General features: G+C 51.6%; 1 protein-coding gene across 2 annotated transcripts in view; it reads right to left on the bottom strand.

Moving 5' to 3' along the window:
• Positions 1-14,023, bottom strand: part of TNR (tenascin R) — a 190,019-nt gene that overhangs the window by 47,267 nt on the left and 128,729 nt on the right. For both annotated transcript variants that reach the window (XM_044267360.1, XM_044267359.1), the window contains exons 7-8: positions 11,946-12,215; positions 5,221-5,406 (exon numbers count right to left, since the gene is read on the bottom strand). In XM_044267360.1, the coding sequence (XP_044123295.1) occupies positions 5,221-5,406; positions 11,946-12,215 (456 nt within the window). The remainder of the gene's footprint in view (positions 1-5,220; positions 5,407-11,945; positions 12,216-14,023) is intronic.

Here is a 14,023-nt window from a genome sequence, read left to right as displayed (position 1 = left end):
GTCCCCAGGAGGAAATGTGGGCTTGTGGGGAGGCTTCTGTTCCAAGTCCCCAGCAAAACCAGCGGCCTTGAAGGTGGTGGCTCACACGCCCGACCTGCAGGGTCAGCCTTGTGTGTGTGAGTGTGTGTGAATGCGTGCCTGTGGGCGTGTGTCCCGTGGGGCTGGCTGTGGGCCTTTGTTTTCTTGTAATCCTGTGTTGTGCCGTGATGCCTGTGGGAATCAAGGGTTCCTAAGCCAATTGGCAGCCTGTGTTCTGGGGATGGTGTCAGTCATGAGGCAGAGAGCGGCAGGTGGGTGGGAAGTGCCACCAGGAGGCTCACAGAGGGGACCCCCCCCCCAAGGGGTTGCTCAGGCATGTGATGCACTGGCTGTGGGGGCTGGGTTAGAGCCCACGCTCACATGGCCGCAGGGGCCAGCTCCTTTGACCTTTCCCTTGGCCGCAGGGCTCCTCAAGTGTGGGTGCCCTTCATGGGGGAGCGCCAGGCAAGAATAGATGGCTGAGGACAAACCCCTTTTCCCTCTTGGCCAAGCACCACAGCCACAGGCCTTTCTGGGGACAGATAGGGAGGGGTCCCCTCAGACACAGAGCAGGGTTTCTCATTTGCATGGGTCCGAAGCAGGGTTTCTGACCAAATTCCAGTCAAGGGGGGAGAATCTCCTTCTTTCCTCACTGTCCCCCACATCTTCCCCCCTCCCCTCTGCCTTCCACTCGGAGTTTTCTACAGGGTTTATTGTTTTCCACTGTCACTCGGAAAGCAGTGGTGGTGCCCGTCTCTGGTAAGTGCTTCTCGTTCTAACCTCGAGGTACCTCGATGCACCCGTAAAATAGCTAACACTCAGCATCCCTCTGGGACTCCGGGTCCGGCACACAGGCCAAGCACACATCATGCCGGCGGAGAGGCTGAGCCTCCAAAAGTGATCATTAAGGACACAGAAGCCACTAGAGCAGAGGGGGAGAAAAAAATCATTGCAGACACTGAGTCTGTTGTTCAGAAACAAAATCATACTCCCGAGGGAATTTGCTGGGCATCGACGGGAGAGAATAATGGAAAAGAAATGCTTGGCATTTTGTGCCTCGGCTTGGCCTCTGTGCTGTTGAGGAGGAGGGACTGGGGTGCCGGGGAGGCTTTGCTGGGGGGCCGTGTGCTGCGAGCCCTCTGCCTGACTCAGAGGCACAGACAGTCAGCTAGGGCTGGTGGCCCACAGCGGAGGGTAAAGGGCGACTGAGAACATGGGGGCTGCTGCAGGGAGTGTCGGTACAGACGCCACTGGACAGCGGGGCATCGAGTCGGCCGAGAGAGGATCGGGGAGTGCGAGCTTGTCCCCGGCACAGGCCGGGCTGCTGCGCACACACCGCTCTGAGCTTTGTGGGGATTCGAAACCGGAGAGGGTCTCCTGGCTGTTGGATGTTCTCTAGGAACCAGTCTCCATGAAGCGTTGGTGTGTGCAGATATGTGTGACTTCATCTCATCCTCCCAACAACCCAGGGGAAAGACGCAGTGTCTTTGGGGCCAGGCAACGGGAGCATGGGGCATTGAACAAATTTGCCCCAAGGGCACATCTCTGAAGGTGGTCTCAAACCCGAGTGGGCAACTTGTGGGCAACGTCAGAAACCACGCTCTCAGAATGAGCACTTCTCACCCACTCATGGACACCCAAATCCCCTGGGAGTCTTCTAGGAAGCAGACTCTGATTTGCTGGGTCTGGGATTGGCAGGGGAGAGGGTTTACAACCTAGCACCCTCCCATGACTTGCTGCTGGTGCCCGCACCCCACTGTGAAGGTCATGTTCTTCGCTCTGTGCCACACCCATTACAAGAAGTCTGAAATTAGCCATTAGCTCACAGACCTCCTCTACCTCCTTCCTCCTCCTCATCATCCGATCAGCCACATATCAGGCTTGCTCTGTGAGAAGCACTACTTCACACTCATTAAACACATGACCTCATTAAAGCCTCATCAGCTTCATTGTGACATGACGTGCTAAGGGTTATTATACCCATTTTACAGAAGACAAAACAGAGGCTTAGAAGGTTAAGTCGGTTGTCCCAAATCACACAGGAAGTGTCTGTGCCCTGATGCAGGGTCCAAAGTCCTGGCTCTTAACAAGTCCACAGAACAGAGCATTCAAATAAAATTGGGGCAAGACACAAAGGGACTTGATGCTAGGAGCCTCAATTACTATTATTTTTCTTTCTCCTTTTAAAACATTGAGATAAAACTGACATACAACTCTAGTTCAGGTGTACAACATAATAATTCAACATTAGGTTATGAAATGGTCACCAAATAAGGCTAGTTAACATCTATCGCCGCAGAGAGTTCTAATTTTTTTCTTATGATGAGAATTTTTAAGATACTTTCTTAGCAGGTTCCGTATATACAGTTGAATATTATTAACTGCGGCCCCACACCGTACCCCACAACCCCAAGACTTATTTAATAACTGGAGGTTTGTGCCTCTGATTGCCTTCACCCATTTTTCCCACCTCACCCCCCAACCCACTACCCCTGCAACCCCCAACTCGTTCTCTGTATTGTGGGTTCCCTAGTTGTTCTTGACAAGGAGATAGGAAAGGTGGGGATGGCGAGAGCGGGAGGTTTCTACCTTCTCTTTCTGGCCAGGGACAAACTGCCCCAGGTGAGCCTGAAATGCCCTTCCCGCCCACAGCCCGGGTCTCTCTTTATACATGCAAACAGATGACTTGTTTGGAGCCAGAAAACAAAACAAAACACCACCCAACACGGGCCTCGGATGCTGAAAACTTCTCCTCTTTTGTGTCCAAGCTGAGGAGTGAGGGAAAAGAACACAAATTATCTAGAGCGGGGATCAAGCGTCTCCCTCCTTTTGCCCTCCCTCTTTCACGGCTGGTCCTTCTCTTCCCCCAGACACCACAGCAAGGGAGCCAACAACCCTTGTAATTCGTGTCTCAGCAAGCAGAGACATCCTTGATTTCCTCACATGCCTAGAATTCCCTCCTAAATCACATAAAGCGATTTGCCTTTATAAATCTCCCCGGCAGTGAGTTCCCCAGGATAATTATGTATAATATATATTTATAGTTTTATTTCACAAGCCTGGCCCTAACCCAATAATTGGCCAAGCTAAGCCCACTCCTCAATAATAATTTGTCCATTCTGTATTAAGTCTACACGATTTAGGTCTTGACCGTCCCTCACATTTTAGATCTTAACACGAGCAGCCATGCGATGGGAGGCTTTTGGCAAGTCTCCGAGGGACTGGGCCCCTTGCTGGCTTTGTGAGCTTGGGCAGGTCTCCAAACTCTCTGAGCCTCGATTTCCTCATCCATAAAATGGGGATGGCAACATCTGTCATGAAATCGTTGTAAAGATTAAAGAAGCCATGATTACATGAGAGGGACTGACATAAGGCAGATGATCAATGAATGTAGAATCTTCTTTGCCGGCCATGGGACATAGGAACAAGGATGTGACTGGATTCTTCTCTATATCACTCATGATTTTATGGCATAGCCTCCATCTGAACAACTAGCCATCGTTTTTGTAAACTGCTAATTGCCAAATCAGCCTGGGGCTCTAGGCAGGGATGGGCTGTGCTTAGACTCAGTTCCCTCCTGTATCATTTCTGTTTTTTTCTGTTTGGTTTAATCTTTGCGAATGTCTCCATCTCTCTGTAGAGGCCTTGACGCCAGCTGGTGTGTTCCTGCTGTGTTTAATTCACCCCCATTAACCTGCTTGGTCAGCATATCTTTCCATCTCCTTGCTGGGCTTCTAGGAGTGCGTCTGTCTGGAAAAAGCATTTATTATATTTACTTTAACTGGCCTCATTTTGCAAGGCGGTCTGGGAGGAAAACAGCTTTGCTGATTCTGCCCTTGTTTACTCTATGCACTCTGTGCTATGTATGCCTTGTCTACCAGGATGGCAAATGATTTGCAGGAAGCCAAGACACAAGTTAAACAGCATCTCCGGGAACACGCTAGTGGCCCCTGTGTGGCTGCTTTGCACGGTCTTTGACATGGAAACCATGGCCCACATTTTCAGTGAAGTCCAAGGGGCAGGTTTTCCTGGATGGGCATGTCTAAGGGCCTGGGAGGAGCACTGGTTGGGGCCCACATCCTCATGGGGACAGGGAGTGCTCCCCAGCCAAGTGGCATGGTGACCTAGGGCGTTGACTTCGCCTGTGCCATCACCAGCTCGCCCTCTGATTCCAGCAGGGCCACCTGACCCTTCTCTGCCCCTGACCTTGCTCCCCTCCCCCAGCTCTCCACGCTGCAGCTGCACGTTTGGAGTTATTTCACACCTTCTTTAAAAATCTCTCAATGACCCCCCATTGCCCTCAAGACTAACTCAGACTCTCCATGGGGTGCGTAAGCATGAGCAGGCTTTCACCCCGTTCTGTATTCTACGCCCCATAGTGAATATTTGCACTTACCTTCACCCATCCACCCATCTATCCACTCATCACTTGTCTAGGACCTAGTGTTAGACGCTTCTCTGGACACAGGGGAGACAATGAGCAAAATTAAATATGGTCCCATTCACAGAGCTTTAGATCTAGGGTGGAGACGGACGATGGGGCAGTCACCCCCGCAAGCACACAATGATAATTCGAATGGTGCTGTGAGGGCAGGGGTCACCAATGAGATGAGGCAGCAGGACAGGATGACCTGACCTCATCTGGGGACGACACAGCCTCCCCAGGAAGTGACAAGGGAACCAGGGAAGCAGGCATAACTGGGCGAAGAGGGTGGGGAGAGAGCCTGACAGGGGGCGGCAGTGGCATGTGCCAAGCCGCGTGGCAGCAGGGAAAAGGTGATTCAGGAACCAACGATGCAGACCTGTGGTCCTGGAGCAAGGGGAGCACTGGGAGGTGCAAGGGGGAGGGGAGACCAGAGGATACGGGCCGCGCGAGGGTTGGGGGTTATCCCAGGAGCAATGGGAAATCCTGACAACGTGTGTGGAATGGGACAGCATCGTCGACAAGATCACTGAGGGTGTGAAGAGCACATGGTTGGGTGAGGAGAGAATGCAGAGGCTCTTCACAGTGATCAGAGGAGACCTGCGGTAGTTTCAGACAGGTGACAGCAGACAATGGAGAGCAGTAGACATGACAGGTACTTGAAAGACTGGATGAGTGGGGTCTGGCAGTGGCTGGATGGGGGATGGGTGGGCTGGGGAGAGGGTGGTGAAGGTGTGGAATCAGGGGTCAACATGCCCCAGGAGCCGGGGCATACTCACCTGTGAGGGTGGCTCTGGTGGTTGGACCGAAGTTCTTGGGAACCAGCAGCTCGTGGTACTGCTCACCTGCCAGGGTGCTATACACAACCTTGTACTCCTGGACCTCTGCTTCGCTGTTGTCCCACTCGAGGTCAATGCTGGTTGCCGAGTGCGAGCCCACCCGCAGGTTCTTGGGGGCATCAATCTCTAAAAAGAGTCAGTCATCATCAAAATCACATGGGATCATGTGCCTTTGTCATGTATGTTGAGGTTTAATACATTTGGGGGTGAGAGTCCCCATCTCCTGACCCTCTGGCTCCTATTTTGATTGAACCCCAGGGCTGCCCTTGAGCTTTTGTTCCACCAGATTCCATGGGTGGTTTGGAGATTTTTACATGGGAGTTAGAGTGATGCTTGCCCCAATTCCATTCAGGGAATGTTCTAGAATATTTTCTGAATGGACGTGGGGATATTCTAGAAATTTTAGAATAAGCCAGTTATCATAAGCTTAAAACTGAGGGAGACCTCAGCAAGAAAAAAAATCAGAGACAGCTTCCAAGTGATTATGATGGAAAACAGTAACCTCAAATTTGGCCACCAGGCTAAAAGAAGACAGTTGATTGCAAGATTTTGAAGTATCAGCATCTCCTCCTGGATTTACCTGCATAGACAATGCTGCAAGGTTTGTAGGAAATTAAGTAAACACATAGAGGATGTGATGTAGTGGAAAAGTTGAACCCCAGCTCTGCCCCTCATAGTCATGGGACCATGGTCAAGTCTTTGGTCATGTGAGGTGTCACTGGGCCTTGATGGCCACATCTGTAAAATGGCTTCTTAATAACAACATTTCAGGTTATCGTACAGATAGGAGAATGCATGTGAAGCTTGCGGTGCGATGCCTGGTGCATAAACAAGGGCCCAGCCCTGGGAGGACTCCCTGTTGCCTCTGAAGCTCATCCTGAGTTCCAACAACAAGGCACCCCCCAATGTTGGCTCTCTGAAGCTCTAGATTCCCATGTGAAGGAGAGCACACCAGCACACGGTCTCTCCCACAGTCCTGGGGGCAGGGGGCTGATTCTCTCCCCAGACTGGTAATCTCCTCAAGGTTCTTTGGGCAGAAACAACACAAACAATGTGCAGGGGAAGAAGGTGCAGCCATGAAAAACTGCTACTTAAAGTGTTCTCAGTAAGTCTGGTCTTTGAGACGTGAATTTAACTTTGGAGTGGACCAGCCATTTGTTCTGAGAAAACCTCCAGGAGACTTCTAATTTGTAAATGTTGGGCAAGTGTGCACCCACTGTTCTTGGGAAGAGGGGAAGGCTGTGAATCAATCTGAGGGCAGCTGCTTCAGAGTGAGAAGTGTTCTGTTTAGTGATGTAAATTAGGTGAATCTTTTAGCAGATTTATGTCTCTGCAGCTTGTTTTTCTGACAAATGTTTCCTTACTCAATGTAGATTTAACGTGCTGGATTCTGTACATTCTTGACATGCTGGGGATGGAGAGAAGAGTCAGATGGAAACAGAAGCTTGGATACAGGGGCATGTGGGAAGAATGCGCATGCGCGGGCTGTATGCCACTCATCTCACGCAGGGGCAGAGATAAGGTATGGGGTGCGGGGTGTGGGGTGTGGGGTGTGTGGCCTGAATGGAATTGGAGTAAAAAGAAGTTAGGGTTAGGGTTAGGGCTAGGGTTAGGGCTAGGGTTAGGGTTTGGTTGAGTCCTGTACCTACCTACTTACTGCTCTTCCTAACTAAAAATTCCAGACCTTGGAGACTATGGTTTTTGCTAGAGTTTTTTGGCCTTAGCAACTATGCACTGTGGATAGGGGGCAGTGTTGTCTTTGAAGGGACCAGGCACTTTCCAGTGATTTCCAGTGATGCCAGAAGAGGTCAATGCTGGGAATGAGGGCTTGGGAATGTTAGAGTAGATAGTTAGGCTCTTACAGGATCCCTGGAGGCCAGCAAAGGTGGAAGTCCTGGCCCACTATGAGAAAGTCAGAGGCCTGACCTGACCTGACAGCACTCCTGAACAAAACCACAAGAAACTGGATCGAACCAGACAGGCCCAAGATGGCTGACAAAGTAGGTGAAAGTTCACATTATTCCTTCATTAGATTACATTACCATACTAAAATCTCCTCCAGAAGGGTGCCCTGACAGGAAACCACCCTACTTCTAAGAAATCCCTGCTCCCAGTAATGAATATTCCACTCCCTTGTTAACAACTGTCAATAAAACATGGAGACCCAAACCCCAGTGGACCACCTCTCCCTTGAGCTCGACGGCTCTCATGTCACTAGAGTGTATTTTCACTTTAATCAACTTTCCTGCTTCTACTGCTCATCGCTGTATTGTGTCTGTCCTTGGATTCTTTCTCATGGCGACACCAAGAGCTTCCAGTGACAATTTTTGGGCAGGCTGGGTCATGGCCTCAGGGCCTGGGGTCTCTCCAGTCCACCTGGCAATAGTGAGGAGGTCTTAGGAATGGGGTGGAGTGAAATTGTTTGCTCCCCTGGGTCTTTTTTTTTTTTTTTTTAAAGATTTATTTATTTTAGAGAGAGAGAGAGCATGAGTGGGGGGCAGAGGGAGTGGGAGAAATAACCCTCAAGCAGATTCCCCACTGAGCAGGGAGCCGGATGTGGGGCTCGATCCCAGGACCCTGAGATCATGACCTGAGCTGAAATCCGGAGTCCGATGCTTCACCAACTATGCAGGCCCCTCCTCTGGGTCTTTAAGCCTGACCTGTAAGAGGGCTGGTTCAAGGGCAGCCCTCCCTGTAGGTAGGAGCTGGTCTGGTCTCTGCAACATGTCACTAAGCAAAGACTGATGTCGGGGAGAGGGGCGTAGAGAGGCTCAGGGCTCTGGACTCTGGTAATAGCCACATCCAGTCTTTAAAACATAATTTAGACCAAGCATTTCTCCTGCTTAAAGATTGCCTGTTGCATCCGATTACAAACTCCTGCTTGTCCCCTGCACGGCCCTCTGCTTCTCAGACATTGTCTCGTAAGACTTCTACCCTCATTCACTGTGCTTCAGTTGTACTCCCTTTTTTCCCCACTCGTGAAACACATCACACTTACTCCCACCCCAGGGCCTTTGCTCGGGCTGTGACTTCTGCTTGGCATGCTCTTCCCTGGAACCTCACGTGGCTTAGGTCACTTAGGTGTTGGTTACAACTGCATTTCCTCAGTGAGGTGTTTCTGTATGACTCAGTCCCACGTGGCCCTTCCTTTACAGCATCCCTTTCTCTTCTGGGCACAGCACTCAGGGTGGAAGTATCCTGTATGTTTCTTTGCTTCTTCTTCCACTGGAATGTAACTCACAGGAATGGGGCTCTCGTCTATCTTGTTTATGCTGGAGCCTCAGTGCCTAGAACAGTGCTTGGCCCCTGCTAGGTGTTCAATAGACACATGCAAAGCGCCTGGTTGAAAATTGTCAGGTTTTGGTCTTGTCTGCCACCTCAAAGCCTATTTAGAGAAGTCTCGTTCAATCGTTCGGCTGGCAGGGGGGCATCTGAGGATGCTCGGGGCGAGGTGGGGTGGGCAGCTGGTCTTGGCTGGGGTGGTACATGCCAGCCAGGCTGCACGTGTGAGGGAATCCACGAGTGGGATCACTGCTGAGCAGGCGGGGGCTCTGACCGTTGGGATGTGGGCCTTTGTCTCAGTTTCCCAGGTTGCCGTAGACTGGGCAGCTTGACTGACAGAAATGTGTTGTCCGTACAGACTAGAAGTTTGAGATCAAGGGCAGGACGGCCTCCTTCTGAGGGCTATGGGGGAGAATCTGTTCTAGGCCTCTCTCTGGTGGTTCACTGGCAATCTTAGCCATTCCTTGGCTGACAGAAGAATCACCCCAATCTCTACTTTTTATCTTCACATGGCGTTCTCGCCGTGTACTGGCCTCTGTGTCCAAATTTCGTCTTGTTCTAAGGACACACAGTCAGACTGAATTAGGGCCCACCCTAATGACCTCCTTTAATTTGGTCATCGGCAGAGACCTTATTTCCAAATAAGGTCATATCTACAGGGACTGAGGTTTAAGACTCCAACATCTTTTCAGGGGACACAATTCAAACCATAACAGCGTTCTGGGGCATTTAGGTTAGAGCAGCAGCCTTTGCTCAGCCAAATGCTCTGGAGGTTGAGTTTAGTGCCCTGAGGGAGGACAGACGGCCTCCAGTGGAGAGAAAGTGTCCCTGGACTGCCTTCCTGAAGGTTCCTGAAGCCAGAACCACCGAGGGCAGGGAGGTTCTCAAGATTGGCCTCCTGGGCTGCTTGGGCTGGCGTCTCTCTCGCTACTGTGCTCCCATCACGGTGCTTTCATTTTTGGGAGCAGCTCCAGGACCCAGGCAAATATCCCGCTCACCACGCAGGAAACAAATCTCTGCTTTAATTGCCAGGGCAATTAGTGCGCTCCTAGTGCTGAAGACATCACCTGGAAAAGCACTTTGGCTAATTTGAATTTAAGCGGAGTTCTGAAATGACTGAGGGTCCTACTGCCAGGGTCTGGCCCCCGCCCCTCCAGCGCCTCCTTTGGCTGGCAGCCCTGCCCTCCCCTGCCGCGCACCCCCCCAGAGCTCCTCTGCAAAGCTGCTGGCATCTCCCTGCCATCGCTGAGCGGAGGGGAGCAGGTTGGAGGTGAGGCCAGGAGGCCGCCTCGGAACAGCTGCCAATCTGCCAGGCGACCGGAAAGAGAATCACGCAGCAGTGAGCGGAAACTCAGGGGGAGCTCCGAGGAGGCAGAATGTAATTGTCTTGATTGGAATTTTCCTGGGCCCCCAGCCAATGCCGCTTCCATCTTGTCGACCCAAACATCAAGAATTTGCCTTTCGTCGTGCTGCTCCAGAGCGCCCTTCTCCTTTTCTGCCTCTTCAAACTCCTTATCTGGGCAAAGCACAAAGAAACCTCTTTTCAAACAGAAACTGTCTTGAAATTCAGAACAGAATGCGGGACTCGCGGGCCCCCAGGAGATCCCACAACTGGCCCGAGCGGGGCGGTGTTGTGGAGTGTGAGGGGTGGTGGGGAATGGGCTGACCTTGAACTCACCACCAAGGGACCCTGTATTAGGTCGTGCTTAACCCTGAGCAATAGGGATTAAGTGGAGGAGAAGGAAAGAGAAAGGGGAAGAATTTAGTCCCCCCCCTTTTTTTTCCTCTTTTAGTTGCATATTCAGTCACGGGCAACCCCAAGATGTGTTGGGTGCACAGTCTGACCTGCGATCCTGTGGCCGGACTGGAGTCTGGCCCAGGGGCTGGGAGAGAACCTCTCTCTCCAAATCGAACCTGGCAGTCAGTGTCCAAGCTTGCTGCCTTTTAGCAGGGACGCTTTCCCCACTCTTGATGTGTCTTTCTGTGCAGAGGGAGCCCTGTTATAAGACTCTGGGCTCTTCCTTACCCTGGGGAAGGTGGACTTCGCTCAATGGTGAGTTTTGCAGCAGGACCTCGGCACTTAGGTCTGCTCTACTGCTCGCCTGTCTCAGAGGAGCCAGCTCTCCCCAGGCATCTGGCTTCTGTGAGTTCCTGCGTGGTGTAAGTCCCAACATGAGTCGCCCCCCCCCGACTTCTGCCACATGGTAGGCCTGGTCCAGGTCCCCAGGGACCATCACCTTGCAAGCCCATCTGTCTCTAACATTAAGCTACAGGTTCCACTCGAGGGGGTACTTCTGGCTTCCATCTGCCTTATGCTTTGACTGATTTTAAACACAGGTGGAGGATGATGGTGCTGCCGACGGAAGCACCCTGAAGCCCCTTGGCTGATTTATCCCATCCTGGAAGGGCTCTAGGGCCACGCTGCAAGTTGGATGCTTGAATTAGCAATTCTCCTACTCTACCACATCAGAAGATGCCGGTTCTCAGATCCTACAGAGGCTAGCAGTTTCCCTTGATCCCTGCACTACTTGGAGTTGGCAGAGACACTCCTTGATGTGCGACCTCTCCAGCGCAGAGAGACCAAGACTGAGAATCTGGGTCAGGGGGAGACTCGCTATCTGATCCCAGCCCCTGCTGACCCAGTGGGAGTGCTGGGAAGCCTCTGTTTAGATGGCGCCTGTCCCATTTGCCCCGTTGCTGGTCAGCTGGATGGGCTCTGAGAGAACGAGGGAGCAGGTCGCCATGAGGTCCGGCCTTTCCTTACTGTGGGAGAAGCTCTTTCTGCGTCCTGACAGCCCTGGGAAGGGGGGGTGGTGAGTGGTCATCGCAGTGAGGCTGGTGGGTCTCATCCAGTCTACCGTGTGTGGGAGCAGGCCTCCCGTGAGCCTTCTTGCCGGTGTTTGCAAAGGGCAGACTGAATGTCAAAGTCTTAGGCGGAAGGCCTGCCGCCAGCTGCACAGTCTGGGCTTCGCACAACTCCTTGGGGCACCACCATGCTGTGCAGTCATTATGAACTTACAGAATGATTACAAGTGCCCGCAAAGAGCAGGAAAGCACCTTGAGGCAGGGCACCTTTCCTGAACGCTGAGAAAATTTCCATTTGGGCTAGCAATATGGACAAACTTTTCATTTCACCGAGGAGACACCTGAGAACCGTGGAGAAGAGCTTTAGGTCACAGATCTGGCTGGTAGCAGAGGCAGGACGGGCACCTAGCTCTCTCGAACATGCGTGTGCTTCTGTGCTGTGCGGCAGCTTGGGTCTGTGGTAAGGTGGGTGCCCAAGCAACATCACCTCGCCCCCTTGGTACTCCTCTTGATAGGACATGGCACCGGCTGGCTCAACTCTCTCGACCTCCCCGTGCTCCCCCAACACCCCAGCCTACCTGTTGTGAACTGGGTGGTCGTGGACTGACTCTCGTTGGTCCCGCGGACGGCGCTGACCCACACCTCATAGCGGGAGCCGGGCCGCAGGGCCTGCACTGAGTACTGGCTCAGGGGAGGCTGGAGCCGGAAAGTGGTCTTCCCGCCTTCCCCGCCCACCAAGCCATACTTCAAGAGAATGAAATCGACTTTGGCTCGAGGTGGGGTCCATTCCACGAAGGCCACAGTGTCCGAGACGTCTCGAACCAGGATCTGGGTGGGCCCATCAATGACTGAATGAAAAGGATCAAGCAGAAAAAAGAGTTTAGAAATGGGTGTTCAAAATCCGCTCTCTCCTTTCCTCCTTAGGTTAGCTTGGTCAGTTAAAGAAAGGTGGGTATTACTATCCCAATTTACAGATGGGGAAAATGAGACACAGTAAGACGAAATCGCTTTCCTGAGGACACAGTTTGGCAACAGGGGTAGTGACACCAGAAGTCGGTTCCCTTGACTTGCTCTCACCAGGCTCTGCTGTTCCAGCTCTGACGCTCCCCCATTTGGGCAGGGGAAGGGCACCCACTGGCTTGCGAGCCCTGCTTCTGTCTGGAAGTAATGGGCCAGAGAACTGAGAGATGTGCTCATGCTGTGTGTGCTCTGCCTTTCTTCCACCTTCTCTGAGCACTGACCAAAGATCGCCAAGATTATCAGCCCCATGTAAACACCCGAGACTTCCAACTCAGTTGCCAAAGAGGGTATCATGAGTGTCCAAAAGATGTCCCTGCTCAGCCACACCGACCGCTCCGTCAGTCCAGTTGCTAAGACAGTACCACAACCCAACAGACATTTGCATTGTGGATGGAAAACATTCCTTCTGGGGACAAAAAAAAAAAAAAAAAAAAAGGCCTTTAGTTTAGGAAGATCATCTTGTGGGCTATTCTTGAGCCCTGGCCTCTGCCACGGAGTGGCTGAGGGGAACGTCATTGTGGTGTGGCATGACCTAGAAAAGCTGCTTGGCATCCCATGGGACCCACCACCCATGGTTCCAGCACCCACTTGGGGTCCTGTTCTTAGTGACTTAGACAGTGGTGAGATCAAGGAAGGGGAGAGAATGTCAAATGGAAATAGAAAAAGAAGGAACTTCATGAGGAAAATAGAAAATGCTGTCCTCAACTCCTCATGGCAGGTCTGCACGGCCAATGTGTCCTTTTTTGAATTACTCATTACCTTCTAAAAGAGTGGGCCCAGCTTCCCTGTCTGCATTTATAATACGACTGTGCCTCTCTGGCTGGAGCTGATTAATATCAATATTAATGTTCTTCAAGGATTTGGGATTGGAACCAGAGGCTCAGGTTCTCTGTTTAGATGGTTTGGGACATGGAGATCCAGGGCTGGTATGACCGTGCTCTATCATAGTCACACATAAATAGAAAACATCTGATCTGAAGAGAGAGAAAACAGGAGGGAAGGGAGGGAAGAAGGGAGAGTGATTTTCATCAATACATATTTGGTCTTGGTCCCTTCTTGACACAAAGCTCCTAAAATCTTTGGAATTTCCTAAGCCAAGAGAGCACTAATGTCTTCTGTGATGTTAATGAGGTGAGGCTTGGAGCTGGGTACCAGGGGAGTGAGCTCTGTGATTAGAGGGTTGGAACTTTCAGTCCCACTCCTGACCTCTGGTCACCATCAATCCTGCCAGTAGAGGAGCCTCTGTAAAAACCCTAAAGGACTGGGTACAGAGAGCTTCCAGGTTGGGGAACCAGAACGCTCCCACCAGGCACCATGCGGGGCTGTTTAGGGCTTTGGCCAATGTGTCTTTTTATCTGGCTGTTGGTTAGTAACCTTTAATATCCTTTGTAGTGAGCCAGTAATCTTGTGAGCAAATGGATTTCCTGAGTTCTAGGAGCAGTTCTAACAAATTAATCAAAACTGAGGAGGGGGCGGTGGGAATCTCTGCTGCGTAGCCAGTTGGTCAGAAACACAGGTAGTGACCTGGGTGTGCAACTGGCATCTGATGTGGACGGCAGTCCTGTGGGACTGAGCGTTCAGCCTGTGGCATCTGTTCCTGTTTCTGGGTAGATAGTTTCAGAATTGAGTGGAGTTG

The sequence above is a fragment of the Neovison vison genome, chromosome 10, assembly GCF_020171115.1.
Source record: "Neovison vison isolate M4711 chromosome 10, ASM_NN_V1, whole genome shotgun sequence".
In the NCBI taxonomy this organism is placed as follows: domain Eukaryota; kingdom Metazoa; phylum Chordata; class Mammalia; order Carnivora; family Mustelidae; genus Neogale; species Neogale vison.
The sequence above is the reverse complement of the archived record's forward strand: the minus strand, read 5'-3'. Positions and strand labels throughout refer to the sequence as shown.